At 42.6% G+C, this 13,071-nt stretch overlaps 2 protein-coding genes and 1 non-coding gene across 3 annotated transcripts in view; 1 reads left to right on the top strand and 2 right to left on the bottom strand.

Annotated features, from left to right (window-relative positions):
- Positions 1-4,089, bottom strand: part of LOC106604000 (arachidonate 5-lipoxygenase-activating protein) — a 14,048-nt gene extending 9,959 nt beyond the window's left edge. The window contains exons 1-2 of the mRNA XM_014198318.2: positions 3,801-4,089; positions 1,807-1,888 (exon numbers count right to left, since the gene is read on the bottom strand). Coding sequence (XP_014053793.1) covers positions 1,807-1,888; positions 3,801-3,870 — 152 coding nt within the window. The 5' untranslated portion in view covers positions 3,871-4,089. The remainder of the gene's footprint in view (positions 1-1,806; positions 1,889-3,800) is intronic.
- A 1,084-nt stretch (positions 4,090-5,173) lies between these two features.
- trnae-uuc (transfer RNA glutamic acid (anticodon UUC)) lies at positions 5,174-5,245 on the top strand. Its single transcript has one exon. It is a non-coding gene; the product is annotated as a tRNA-Glu (tRNA).
- A 1,303-nt stretch (positions 5,246-6,548) lies between these two features.
- The window catches only part of LOC106604011 (uncharacterized), a 28,129-nt gene continuing 21,606 nt past the window's right edge, over positions 6,549-13,071 (bottom strand). Inside the window, 4 exon segments of the mRNA XM_045717433.1 lie at positions 6,549-9,202; positions 9,205-9,913; positions 11,056-11,216; positions 12,004-12,129. Of these exon segments, the coding sequence (XP_045573389.1) occupies positions 7,501-9,202; positions 9,205-9,913; positions 11,056-11,216; positions 12,004-12,129 (2,698 nt within the window). The 3' untranslated portion in view covers positions 6,549-7,500.

The raw sequence follows: 13,071 nt of genomic DNA, 5'->3' as shown, positions 1-13,071 counted from the left end.
TGTCTATTATCAGGTTATAGCTTGTCTATTATCAGGTTATAGCTTGTCTATTATCAGGTTATAGCTTGTCTATTATCAGGTTATGGCTTGTCTTATCAGGTTATGGCTTGTCTTATCAGGTTATGGCTTGTCTTGTCAGGTTATGTCTTGTCTATTATCAGGTTATAGCTTGTCTATTATCAGGTTATAGCTTGTATATTATCAGGTTATAGCTTGTCTATTATCAGGTTATAGCTTGTCTATTATCAGGTTATGGCTTGTCTATTATCAGGTTATAGCTTGTATATTATCAGGTTATGGCTTGTCTATTATCAGGTTATAGCTTGTATATTACCAGGTTATAGCTTGTCTATTATCAGGTTATGGCTTGTCTATTATCAGGTTATGGCTTGTCTTATCAGGTTATGGCTTGTCTTGTCAGGTTGTGTCTTGTCTATTATCAGGTTATAGCTTGTCTATTATCAGGTTATAGCTTGTCTATTATCAGGTTATGGCTTGTCTTATCAGGTTATGGCTTGTCTTGTCAGGTTATGTCTTGTCTATTATCAGGTTATAGCTTGTCTATTATCAGGTTATAGCTTGTCTATTATCAGGTTATGGCTTGTCTTATCAGGTTATGGCTTGTCTTGTCAGGTTATGTCTTGTCTATTATCAGGTTATAGCTTGTCTATTATCAGGTTATAGCTTGTCTATTATCAGGTTATGGCTTGTCTTATCAGGTTATGGCTTGTCTTGTCAGGTTATGTCTTGTCTTATCAGGTTATAGCTTGTCTATTATCAGGTTATAGCTTGTCTATTATCAGGTTATAGCTTGTCTATTATCAGGTTATAGCTTGTATATTATCAGGTTATGGCTTGTATATTATCAGGATAGGCTACCATGGTGAGAAAGTGTTGCGCCTTTTAACCCACTGTTCCCCGATAGGCCGTCATTTTAACCCACTGTTCCCCGATAGGCCGTCATTTTAACCCACTGTTCCCCGATAGGCCGTCATTTTAACCCACTGTTCCCCGATAGGCCGTCATTTTAACCCACTGTTCCCCGATAGGCCGTCATTGTAAATAAGAATTTGTTGTTCACTGACAGAGCCTTGTTAAATAAAGGTTCAATCTAAAACTTAAAAATAGATCAGGTGCACGTGTAATTAGAGTTGGTAATGGGCGGAGAAGCACGGTAAAGTTATCTTTCAAAGGAAACGTACTTCCTAAATATGAATTAGGTTATAGTTTACTACATTGCCCTAGAAATAAATATTGATCACCCGTACTTGTATCCGTCTGAAATCCATCCAACTCCTAAAAGGTAGCCTACAAAACGTAGCTCGAGAGAAAGTGCAAGTCTCTCCAACTGTGTTCTCTTCTAACTCCGTCTAGCCTATTGGCTGACATAACCCAGTAATACAGATAGTCTAATATAATGGGCCACATGAGAATCTCTGGTAATATAACCTAAATGTGTCTCTATGGTGCAAAATTGCTGCGACCATGGCTGACAAGTAAGCTGTGTGACATATGCCTAAAATAAGGTTTCGTGACTGTGGTCGAGTTTGGAACCAGCTCTTGCGGAAGTGGGTGGTGTATGAAAAGCTGAGGGTGCGAACGGGCGGGCAGACCTCTACCTCCTTGTTAAGACTTAGTTCATATTCTAAATACACAGGGATAGACTATCGTTGTGCATATAATACTAAAATGGAGTGTCTCGGATTTTAAGGTACAGAATAATCCGAAATGCTCTCAGACCAGGTTGTGTACATGGAACAGTTTATGTGTGTGCATGCATGGTGTATGTGATGGACAGTCACTTACTTGGCGCAGGACACTCTCTCAAAAGCAGAAGTGTTGTTGTGGTGCTCTTTACCCTCCCTCTCTACCTTTGTTGCAAAAAAAGCTGGAAATCACACGAAAGATTAAAAAAAAACACACCAACAGTGAGAAATGTATATTTCATCATCGATCAGAGAAGCAAAGAAACATCGTTGATTATCAAGTGATATACAGCCATTCCAAAGCAAGCCATATTATTCAACTGAAAGCCTCAACCCGAAAGGTTGAATATATTTTACAGTATAAACAAACAGAGAACATGTCTCCACTACTATAATACATTTTACAGTATAAACAAACAGAGAACATGTCTCCACTACTATAATAGATTTTACAGTAAAAACACAGAGAACATGTCTCCACTACTATAATACATTTTACAGTATAAACAAACAGAGAACATGTCACCACTACTATAATAGATTTTACAGTAAAAACACAGAGAACATGTCTCCACTACTATAATACATTTTACAGTAAAAACAGAGAACATGTCACCACTACTATAATACATTTTACAGTAAAAACACAGAGAACATGTCTCCACTACTATAATACATTTTACAGTAAAAACAGAGAACATGTCTCCACTACTATAATACATTTTACAGTATAAACAAACAGAGAACATGTCACCACTACTATAATACATTTTACAGTAAAAACACAGAGAACATGTCTCCACTACTATAATACATTTTACAGTAAAACACAGAGAACATGTCTCCACTACTATAATACATTTTACAGTAAAAACACAGAGAACATGTCTCCACTACTATAATACATTTTACAGTAAAAACACAGAGAACATGTCTCCACTACTATAATACATTTTACAGTAAAAACACAGAGAACATGTCACCACTACGATCGACTATTATTCTAAATCCCACACAGCAAAGTCTTCCTCAGGTCTATATTTATAAAGGTGTTATTTATCTCAATGAGACTTCCTGGTTCAAATAAAATACATGTTATAATTGATAAATAAAGTTGCTTTATTCTCTCACTAACAATGACAATGCTGGTACTGTAACTACACCACAGTTGTGTCATGCTGAAACAGGAAAGGGTCTTCCCAAAACTGTTGCCACCAAGTTGGAAGCACAGAATCATCTAGAATGTCATTGTATGCTGGGGCGTTAAGATTTCCCTTCACTGGCACTAAGAGGCCTAGACCTAAATCATGAAAAAAAGCCCCAGATCATTATTCCTCCTCCACCAAACTTTACAGTTGGCACTATGCATTGAGGCAGGTAGCGTTCTCCTGGCATCTGCCAAACACGGATTCGTCCATCGAACTGCCAGATGGTGAAGAGTGATTCATCACTCCAGAGAACGCGTTTCCACTGCTCCAGAGTCCAATGACGGTGAGCTTTACACCACTCCAGCCGACGCTTGGCACGACGCATGGTGATCTTTGGCTTGTGTGCGGCTGCTCTGCCATGGAAACCCATTTCATGAAGCTCCTGACGAACAGTTATTGCGCTAACGTTGTTTCCATCGGTAGTGAGTGTTGCAACCGAGGACAGATGATTTTAACATGCTACGCACTTCAGCATTCGGCGGTCCCATTCTGTGAGCTTATGTGGCCTACCACTTCGTGGCTGAGCCGTTGTTGCTCCTAGACATTTCCACTTCACAATAACAGCACTTACAGTTGACCGGGGCAGAAATTTGACAAACTGACTCGTTGGAAAGGTGGCATCCTGTGACGGTGCCATGTTGAAAGTCACTGAGCTCTTCAGTACGGGCAATTCTATTGCCAATGTTTGTCTATGGAGATTGCATGGCAGTGTGCAACGGCTGCGGCTGAAATAGCCTAATCCACTAATTTGAAGGGGTGTCAACATACTTTTGTATATATTAGTGTATATTATTTATGTCAATTGTACTTCCTAGCTGAAATACAATAAAAACTGTCATAAAACAATATATATTTGAATTTATATAAAGTTGATTAATTCTCTCACCATTCTGCAGGACACTGACGAGGGTGACGAGGACCAGGAGGAAGATGTGTTCTACCACTACGGACAGCATGACTCAGAATGGAGGGATGCCGGCGGGAGAGATGGAGTGAGAGGGAGGACATTTGAATATAAGGACGGACGAAGAGAGACAACAGTTATAACCTCTCTCTCTCTCTCTCTCTCTCTCTCTCTCTGCCATGTACTTCCTGTTACACAGTCTGTTTGTTTCCTCTATTTGGTTTATGGAAATACACTCAGAAATTATTGCCTCACCCACAATGGGAAAAGTTTGCAGTCAGACAGAGTACAGTATAACTCAGAGTACAGTATAACTCAGTCAGACAGAGTACAGTATAACTCATTCAGACAGAGTACAGTATAACTCATTCAGACAGAGTACAGTATAACTCATTCAGACAGAGTACAGTATAACTCATTCAGACAGAGTACAGTATAACTCATTCAGACAGAGTACAGTATAACTCAGTCAGACAGAGTACAGTATAACTCATTCAGACAGAGTACAGTATAACTCATTCAGACAGAGTACAGTATAACTCAGTCAGACAGAGTACAGTATAACTCATTCAGACAGAGTACAGTATAACTCATTCAGACAGAGTACAGTATAACATATATATAAATAATTGCAGTGTCCTGAAATACTATATCGAAAAAAAACACAGTTTTTTTTTTTACTGCAGTAATTTCGCAGTATAACTGCAGTTCAACTGCAATCTTTTTGTTGTTGTTGTAAAAGCAGCTTGATATCAATCCGTCATATGTATTGGTAGTACAGTATTTACTGTGATGCGGTGTCTGCAGAGATCAGGGAATTCATACTGCATTCAATGGGGAGAGTCGCTATGCTGCTGGCCTCATGTCATCAATATGAAAACTCAAGACAACTCCGTTATTAAGTGGGGTTTTTTTCTCTCTCAAAGTTATCGGAATGTCACGTATCCTTCTTATACCAGTACACTCGTAACAACTTTAATAAGCATTACGAAACTTCTATTCGATCAAATAAACCTCACGTAGCAAATAAGCCATTTGATACTCTAACATTGACCTCAATACAAAAACGTTTTTTGCTTGATGGGAGAAATAATGAAAAACCTGCTGGAGGGAAACAGATCTTTCTTCCTCTTCTCTGGCTATGAGGAGACCTCCACATTGCACAGCGATGTGGTACAGCGTTTGATTTCCTCCAGACCCTCCATACAGATCCTCCTGCTCGCATTGTAGGATCAAACATAAATCGTCTTTTAGGGACTGGTGTGTGTGGTAGATAGACCCATCAACGGCTTGGTGAATTCCCTTTCTCTTCTGTGAACATTACCCCAATGATGTATTAGAGAGCTACAGCAGCATCCCATATGGTCTAGCGGTTAGGATTCCTGGTTTTCACCCAGGCGGCCCGGGTTCGACTCCCGGTATGGGAACGAGTGTTTTTGTTAGTGTTCTTACTTCTAAATAAATATTTTAAGAAATTATTTTATATTTATTTAACTAGGCAGGTCAGTTAAGAACAAATACTTATTTTACAATAGCGGCTTACCCCCGGCCAAACCCTCCCCGTAACCCAGACAACGCTGGGCCAATTGTGCGCTGACCAATGGGACTCCCAATCACGGTCGGTTGTGATACATTTGCTCACATTGTATGTAGACTTATTTTTCTACTGTATTATTGACTGTATGTTTGTTTTATTCCATGTGTAACTCTGTGTTGTTGTATGTTGTCGAACTGCTTTGCTTTATCTTGGCCAGGTCACAGCTGTAAATGAGAACTTGTTCTCAACTTTGCCTACCTGGTTAAATAAAGGTGAAATAAATAAAATAAATAAATACAGCCCGGGATCGAACCTGGGTCTGTAGTGACGTCTTTAGCACGGAGTCGCATTTGCTTACGTATTTCTACAATGACGCGTACATCCATCACGTTCCAATTGGCGACGAATATTCAATAACTCAGTCTAGCTGCTACTGACTGTTACACTATTATGAGAAAAGGTCCTTACATTAAAGGAAACATTGATTCCCCGAACTGATAAAAACAATACTGTGTGAAAAATAATTTAGGAAGCATCAGTGAAAAGCCGAGGTTGGAGGAAAACATGGAGATGCTCTTTCGCATGTTCTCCACTAGGTGGCATCCTAGCACCATCAAACAGCCTGACCTGCAGTACTATTCCATCTCATCTGTCAAAGTTACTCTACTCTTAGCTTCATTTCTAGCTTCATTTTATTACCAGAATAAGTGGTAGTTGAACTAACTACTTACCAATTAATTGTATAACATTTAGTAGTTAACACATTTTAATCATCCTGTAATAAAGACAAAAAAGATACATTTCTCTCATTCCATTACTTTTAGCCAAGTAAATTTGATTTCCCGCAGGCTGCGGCTGATTCTTAGCCTGGGTTCTAGACGGTTTGTTCCGTTACGCCACTCCTTGCCATGCCAACAGACTGGAACCAGGCTAGCTGATTCTCACAAATCTCCCCCCGCCAAGACGTTATTTCCTGTATATTGACAGTATGTCATGTGACACAGAGCATTTTGCATCCTGATTGATTGGCAATTAGGATTCACAGTATAATATTTTCCACTTGCTACCATACAAAAAAAAATAAAAAATAAATGATTAGGGGAAAAGGCCTTGCAACCAACAACTATCCTGTCCAGGGGGTGTAAAAATACATCAAACAGACTCAAATAATAGATATGGACTCAGACAAGTCCTCCATGTAAAGAAAGCATTTGATTTTATTAGAATTACATACAGTACCCAATCCTGTACAACATTTTACAACTGTCACTTTTGTATTACAAAAATACATTCAAAATAACTGATGGACAAGATAAGAGTTCCTACCACCACTAAAACACAAACCCAGCTTCTATCTTCTATCCTAGTTGTCAGGCTTTTATCCTAGTTCAGGATTTTAAGTAATTCAGACAAAACACAATAAGAACAAAAAATAAAAGGGCAAATCAAAGCAAAAAACAGTATCGTGATTTCTTCTGAACATTATGAAGCAAGATCAGATCACTCGCCTATTAACTTTACTCTGAAACAAGCTCTCTCTGTTTCACATTCGTTTAAAAGCCTCAAGTCTGTCTATTTTTTTACTTGAGGACCTTAATAGGACTTGGTCAAAATATAGTGCACTATATAGGGAATAAGGTGGCATTTTGAACAGAGCTTCAGTGAATATCAACATTATTCAACTTCAACATTCTTTTGTAAACAAGTAAATACATGAACGATATCGGAGTGTTGATGTTTAACGGGCAAGCTGTTAAGATTCCGCTTTGTGTGACAACATGCTACCAATAACAGAACAACCCACTGATGCACACACACACACACACACACACACACACACACACACACACACACACACACACACACGACTGAAAGGTGTAGTAGCATGTCGTTTCTCCTAGCAACTGTCTACGTCTAAACTGGCAACTCTACTTCCTATATAGTGACCTACTCAAAGAATTAGACGTGAGAAAACCTGTCATTGAAGAGGATCTGTAATACTGACCAGAGGCTCTGTAGGACTAGTAGTAGCGCCCTATTTAGGGAGATATCTGAGATGTCGTCACTGATCTGAGCTAAGTTTTGTAGTTTAAGCTCAGGGGTTGTTAAGCAGATAGCAGATCCTAGACCTGTGGTTAACGAAGCCTAAAAGAACAGGTCAAAAGCACTGAGGGCTTCTGTCTCCATCTGCTGATTGGCCGACCCCGATATGAACTCCTCCAGGAAGTTCTCACCGGAGGTCACGATTGGCCCATCTAGACCAGGCAGTGGCATTACTACACCGTGATTGGCCGGTTGTAAGGTCACCGCCTGCGAGGCTCCACCAATCGCATTCCCCCCACACGCCAAGTTCCCTCCCCCTTCTTGCCCATTGGTGGTCAGCATATCCAGGAAGCCCGTGCTGTCCGGTGATAGATTGCTGGCAGTCGTCGCGGGCGACAGAAGGTCGGCGAAGAACTCGTCGTAAGCCGGGCTGTCGTAGGCGGAGGTACTGGAGCTAACAGTAGAGGGGGAGCGAAGGTCGGCGCAGTCTGGTCTGCGGGTCACTTCCTGTCCTACTGCAGCCCCCTGGTAACCCAACATCTGATTCAGCTTCTCTAGTTTCTTCTTCTTGGCTTTCAGATTCTTCAGCAGCTTGTACCTGAGGGCTTCTGTCTCACCGAGGCCGGCCGGAACCTTCGAGACCTGGCCACCGGGATCTTGATTCCTGGAGGAAGAGATTTTATGGAGCTTCGTGACTCCCGGAGAAGGAGGAAGTGAGGTCATGATAGGATACGCTGCTGTAGTGTTGTCGATAGGGGTTTTTCGCGAGGCGAGGGCGCCAGGCTGACTTGGTGTCTTCCAGACACCATTTTGAGGGTCAATTCTTTGAGAGAGGAGTTGGGTTGGAGGTGAAGTCTTGGAAGAGACGTTGTTTACGTTTGTATTTACGTTCCTGCTCTTGGCCCGGAACCCTCCGTACATCTCGGCGGCCTTCACCGGCAGGGCCTCGTTGTCCTCCTTACTGAGTCTTGGTTTGGGGAGAGGCGGAGGCTTCTTCAGCCTGGCGTCTGGGTTGAGGGGAGCCATCTTAGGGGTCTGTGAAAGCTGCTGGAAGCGGTTGGGTGTTGAGTGGTTGGGTTGTCTCTGGGTGCTGGGGGGAGTGGGGGTGGAGGTGGGGTGGCGGCTGAGCAGGTACGACCAGTGGGAGTTGGGGTGCTGTGGCGGAGGGAGTTCAGGCGTGCTCTGCAGAGAGTTGGAGGTACTGGGGGTTTTGGGGTGGGGCGAGAGAGATGGAGGGGGACCAGGTGTGCTCTGCAGAGAGATGGAGGTATTGGGGGTTTGGGGGTGGGGTGGCGGAGGGAGACCAGGTGTGCTCTGCAGAGAGTTGGAGGTATTGGAGTATTTGGGGTGGGGCGGGAGAGATGGAGGGAACTCTGGTGCTGCGGTGCTGGGTTCCACACATGATGGTGACATCATAGATACAACGGAAGGAAGGATTATTTCACCGCAGTTTCCAGGAAGTGCCATTGGTTTTGTTGTTGATTTGACCACCTTAGCTGCTGCAGCAACTGGAGTGTTGGACGCCATTTTAGGTCTATTGCTGCCCCTCCTGACCTTGGGAGGACTAGGAGTGAGTTCTTCAGAGTCTGTCTCAGACGGACCGTCACTGCTGTCAGGGAGAAACTCACTGGCCGTATCGGGTGACGTTGGCCTTTCGACGAGGTCTTCATCGTCTGTTTCTGAGGGCGTTTCAGATTCAGTGGGCATTTCATGGGCAGATGGGGTCATTTCATGGGCAGATGGGGTCATTTCATGGGCAGATGGGGGCATTTCATGGGCAGATGGGGTCATTTCATGGGCAGATGGGGTCATTTCATGGGCAGATGGGAGGGTCTCGGAGATCTAGGAGCAGAGAGAAAGCAGACGTCTCTTCCGTTTTGTTCGGGCGCCGGGGTGACGTCGTCCAACGTCCTGCTCTCCGAGTCCATTTTGACCTCTACGAGCGTCAGGGTGACGATGTCATCGTGGGAGAGGCCTTCGAAGGTGTCGAGCAGCGTGGCAGAACCGATGGACGGGTCACCGGCTGTTACCGTGGTGACCACGATGTCGTTGTCGGTATTGTCAGACACCGTCAGCGCCTCAACAACGGCCGTGTCATCGAGAGGGAGAGAGAGGTCGTGAGACCGGGACTGGACCGGTACATCAGCATGCACGGAAGTGGAACCAATGATGATGGGAGAGTCTACGTTATTCGTTAATGTTGTGTCCATATTGTTATCTATATAGTCAGCAGTTATGGTGGCGTCCATGTCTGCGTCATCAGAGACCGTCTGAGAAAGGTCAAGAGATTCATTAACGACAAAGAGCTCGGATAAGTGAGGTTGCTTCAGTTCTTTCTGTATCAAGGAAGTGCTCGTCGGGGTTTTGGGATGAGAAGAGCAGGTTGTCTGTGGGTTGTCCGGTCGGTCTGTCTCCAACTCCCAGAAGACAACATGGATCTCTCTAGGAGGGACCACCAGCTGGGTGTGCGAGACACAGTCAGGATGCTTCAGGTCGTCAAACTCTAACCATGATCCTGTTGGAAGAGAGAATGTTAGGAATGGGTTTTATACACAGTTACCAGTCACAGAGGAATGGGTTTTATACACAGTTACTGGTCACAGAGGAATGGGTTTTATACACAGTTACTGGTCACAGAGGAATGGGTTTTATACACAGTTACTGGTCACAGAGGAATGGGTTTTATACACAGTTACTAGTCACAGAGGAATGGGTTTTATACACAGTTACTGGTCACAGAGGAATGGGTTTTATACACAGTTACTGGTCACAGAGGAATGGGTTTTATACACAGTTACTAGTCACAGAGGAATGGGTTTTATACACAGTTACTGGTCACAGAGGAATGGGTTTTATACACAGTTACTGGTCACAGAGGAATGGGTTTTATACACAGTTACTGGTCACAGAGGAATGGGTTTTATACACAGTTACTGGTCACAGAGGAATGGGTTTTATACACAGTTACTGGTCACAGAGTTATGGGTTTTATACACAGTTACTGGTCACAGAGGAATGGGTTTTAGACACAGTTACTGGTCACAGACGAATGGGTTTTATACACAGTTACTGGTCACAGAGGAATGGGTTTTATACACAGTTACTGGTCACAGAGGAATGGGTTTTATACACAGTTACTGGTCACAGAGTTATGGGTTTTATACACAGTTACTGGTCACAGAGGAATGGGTTTTATACACAGTTACTGGTCACAGACGAATGGGTTTTATACACAGTTACTGGTCACAGACGAATGGGTTTTATACACAGTTACTAGTCACAGAGGAATGGTTAACATGCTCCCTCTCAGACCATTCCTCAATAGTAGGAAGGTGCTGAATCCTTGTGATAAATAAATGGATTATTGAAGGTATTTCTGGTGTCCATGTCTTTTAGAGTTTCCCCAACACAACGTAAAGAGACCTACCGATTTGCATTTTATAAACGCTACACATTATTGGATTTGTTTCTATCCTTTGATAATGGAAGTATGAATAAAAATTACACATTCACTCAGTGACCAGTAAACAACAACACGAATGAAAAGACAGTCGGAATCGCCCGAGGGGACAAATAAAAAAGTTATACTGAATTGAGTTGAAACAGACACTAAAATTTCAACAAAAAAATGTTTAAAAAAAAAAAAGACCAACTGACCGTCAGGTCTGCGTATCCAGGTGACAAAGTGGTTGAGCGGCTGGTCGTACTGTAGGAGGGTGGTGATGGAGTATCTCTGCTGCTGGAAGGTGAAGGAGTACACACTTAGGGCGTTGTCAGGGAGACCTTCTGCAAAGTGTAGCACAAACACAGGAGACATCCTGGAAGAAATGACACAGGAAATGTCAGGAAACAGAAGAAGAGACGCCACTCATTTCCTCTCCTCCACCAAGTGCACTAACTGAATAAATAGGTAAAAGACACAGAGAGAGAATAGAGGAAAATGGACACGGAGAGAAAATAGAGAGAATAGAGACGAAGAGAAAAGAGAAAATAGAGACAAAGAGAGAATAGAGACAAAGAGAGACAAAGAGACAGAGACAAAGAGACAAAGAGAGAATAGAGACGAAGAGAAAATAGAGACGAAGAGAGAATAGACAGAGAGAATAGAGACGAAGAGAGACAAAAACAAAAAGAATAAAAAAAAAAATAACAGAGAAATAAACAAAGAGACAAAAACAAAAAAATAAACGAAGAGAGACAAAAGACAAAACAAAAAAAAATAAAAAAAAAACAAAAACAAAAACAAAAAAATAAAAAATAAACGAAGAGAGACAAAGAGACAGAGAGACAAAGAGAGAATAGAGACGAAGAGAGACAAAGAGACACAAAGAGAGAATAGAGACAAAGAGAGACAAAGAGAGAATAGACTTCCTGAGAAGAATCCACTTGACTGTTATGGTCAGGGTTGGGGGGGGGTCAATGTAATTCTCCTCCACTGAACTGAAAGTTCAGCATTTTTTTCCTATAAGGACATTTCAATTATGGAAATATAATTTTAAAATTTCATTTACTTCCTGAAATGAAAAAAACAAAACAGAATTGACCTCAACCCCTGGTTGAGATCCACACCAGGTATGAAAAGGTTAATAAAGGTCGCGCCCTCACCTCTCCAGCACCAACATCCTGGCTTGCTTCGTCTTATTACACTTGTTGCAACGTGATTGGTTGGCAGCATTGAGAGGGTGCCAATCAGTAACCACCTTGGTGAAGGTGGTGAGGGTCTTCTTACATCTGAAAGAAAAATTAATGTGATAGTTTATGTTTCTTCATCTGAATACTGACACACACTAGTGACGTGTGGGAGGGTTTAGGGTCATTAAATATTGTGTGGATGAAGGGCTGGCGGGTTGAATAAATAATAAAAAGAAGAGAAAACAATCCCTTAAAGTATAATTATTGTGCATTTTATATCTATAGGCTACGTTGAGGTTTATCTTTCAATATCTGGCATCAGTGCATAAATCTAAGCTTTAGGGCCTAACTGTACCAAATAGCCGACACGCCAGTCGCCCAATGCTTTCGGGAAAGGGCAGAAAAAGTTAACATTGTTCTTTTTGCCACCATGGATCAATGTCAGCGTTTAATTCTGTAAGAGAAAAGCTGCGAAATGGAGAGTTGGAAATAAAGAGAAGGGACGGACGGAAAGTAATGTTTGGAAAAGATTTGTTGAAGTGGTATAAGAGGATGATAGCAGTTACGGCTACGCTACGGCTACGTTACGGCTAGGCTACGCTACGGCTACGCTACGGCTAGGCTACGGCTACGCTACGGCTACGGCTACGTTCCGGCTACGTTGCGGCTACGGCTACAGCTACGTTACGGCTAGGTTCCGGCTAGGCTACGGCTAGGTTCCGGCTAGGCTACGGCTAGGTTCCGGCTACGCTACGCCTACGTTACGGCTACGTTCCGGCTAGGCTACGGCGACGCAACGGCGACGCTGCGGCTACGTTATGTGTGATTATTGTGAGAGGCGCTACAGAAATTCACAAGACGGGGACTTCAAATAGGCCTATGGCACGTCAAGGGAACTGTAGCCTTCTGTTCAGATGGGTTAACTGGAAACTGAAATCTGGACACTGACTGTGGGTCTATAACCTCTCACATAGCCTTAACATTAACTCCTGCAGAATTCATTATTGCAGTAAAATTATACACCAAATGTAGGCTACATTT

Source organism: Salmo salar, chromosome ssa04, assembly GCF_905237065.1.
Source record: "Salmo salar chromosome ssa04, Ssal_v3.1, whole genome shotgun sequence".
NCBI classification, from domain to species: domain Eukaryota; kingdom Metazoa; phylum Chordata; class Actinopteri; order Salmoniformes; family Salmonidae; genus Salmo; species Salmo salar.
The sequence above is the reverse complement of the archived record's forward strand: the minus strand, read 5'-3'. Positions and strand labels throughout refer to the sequence as shown.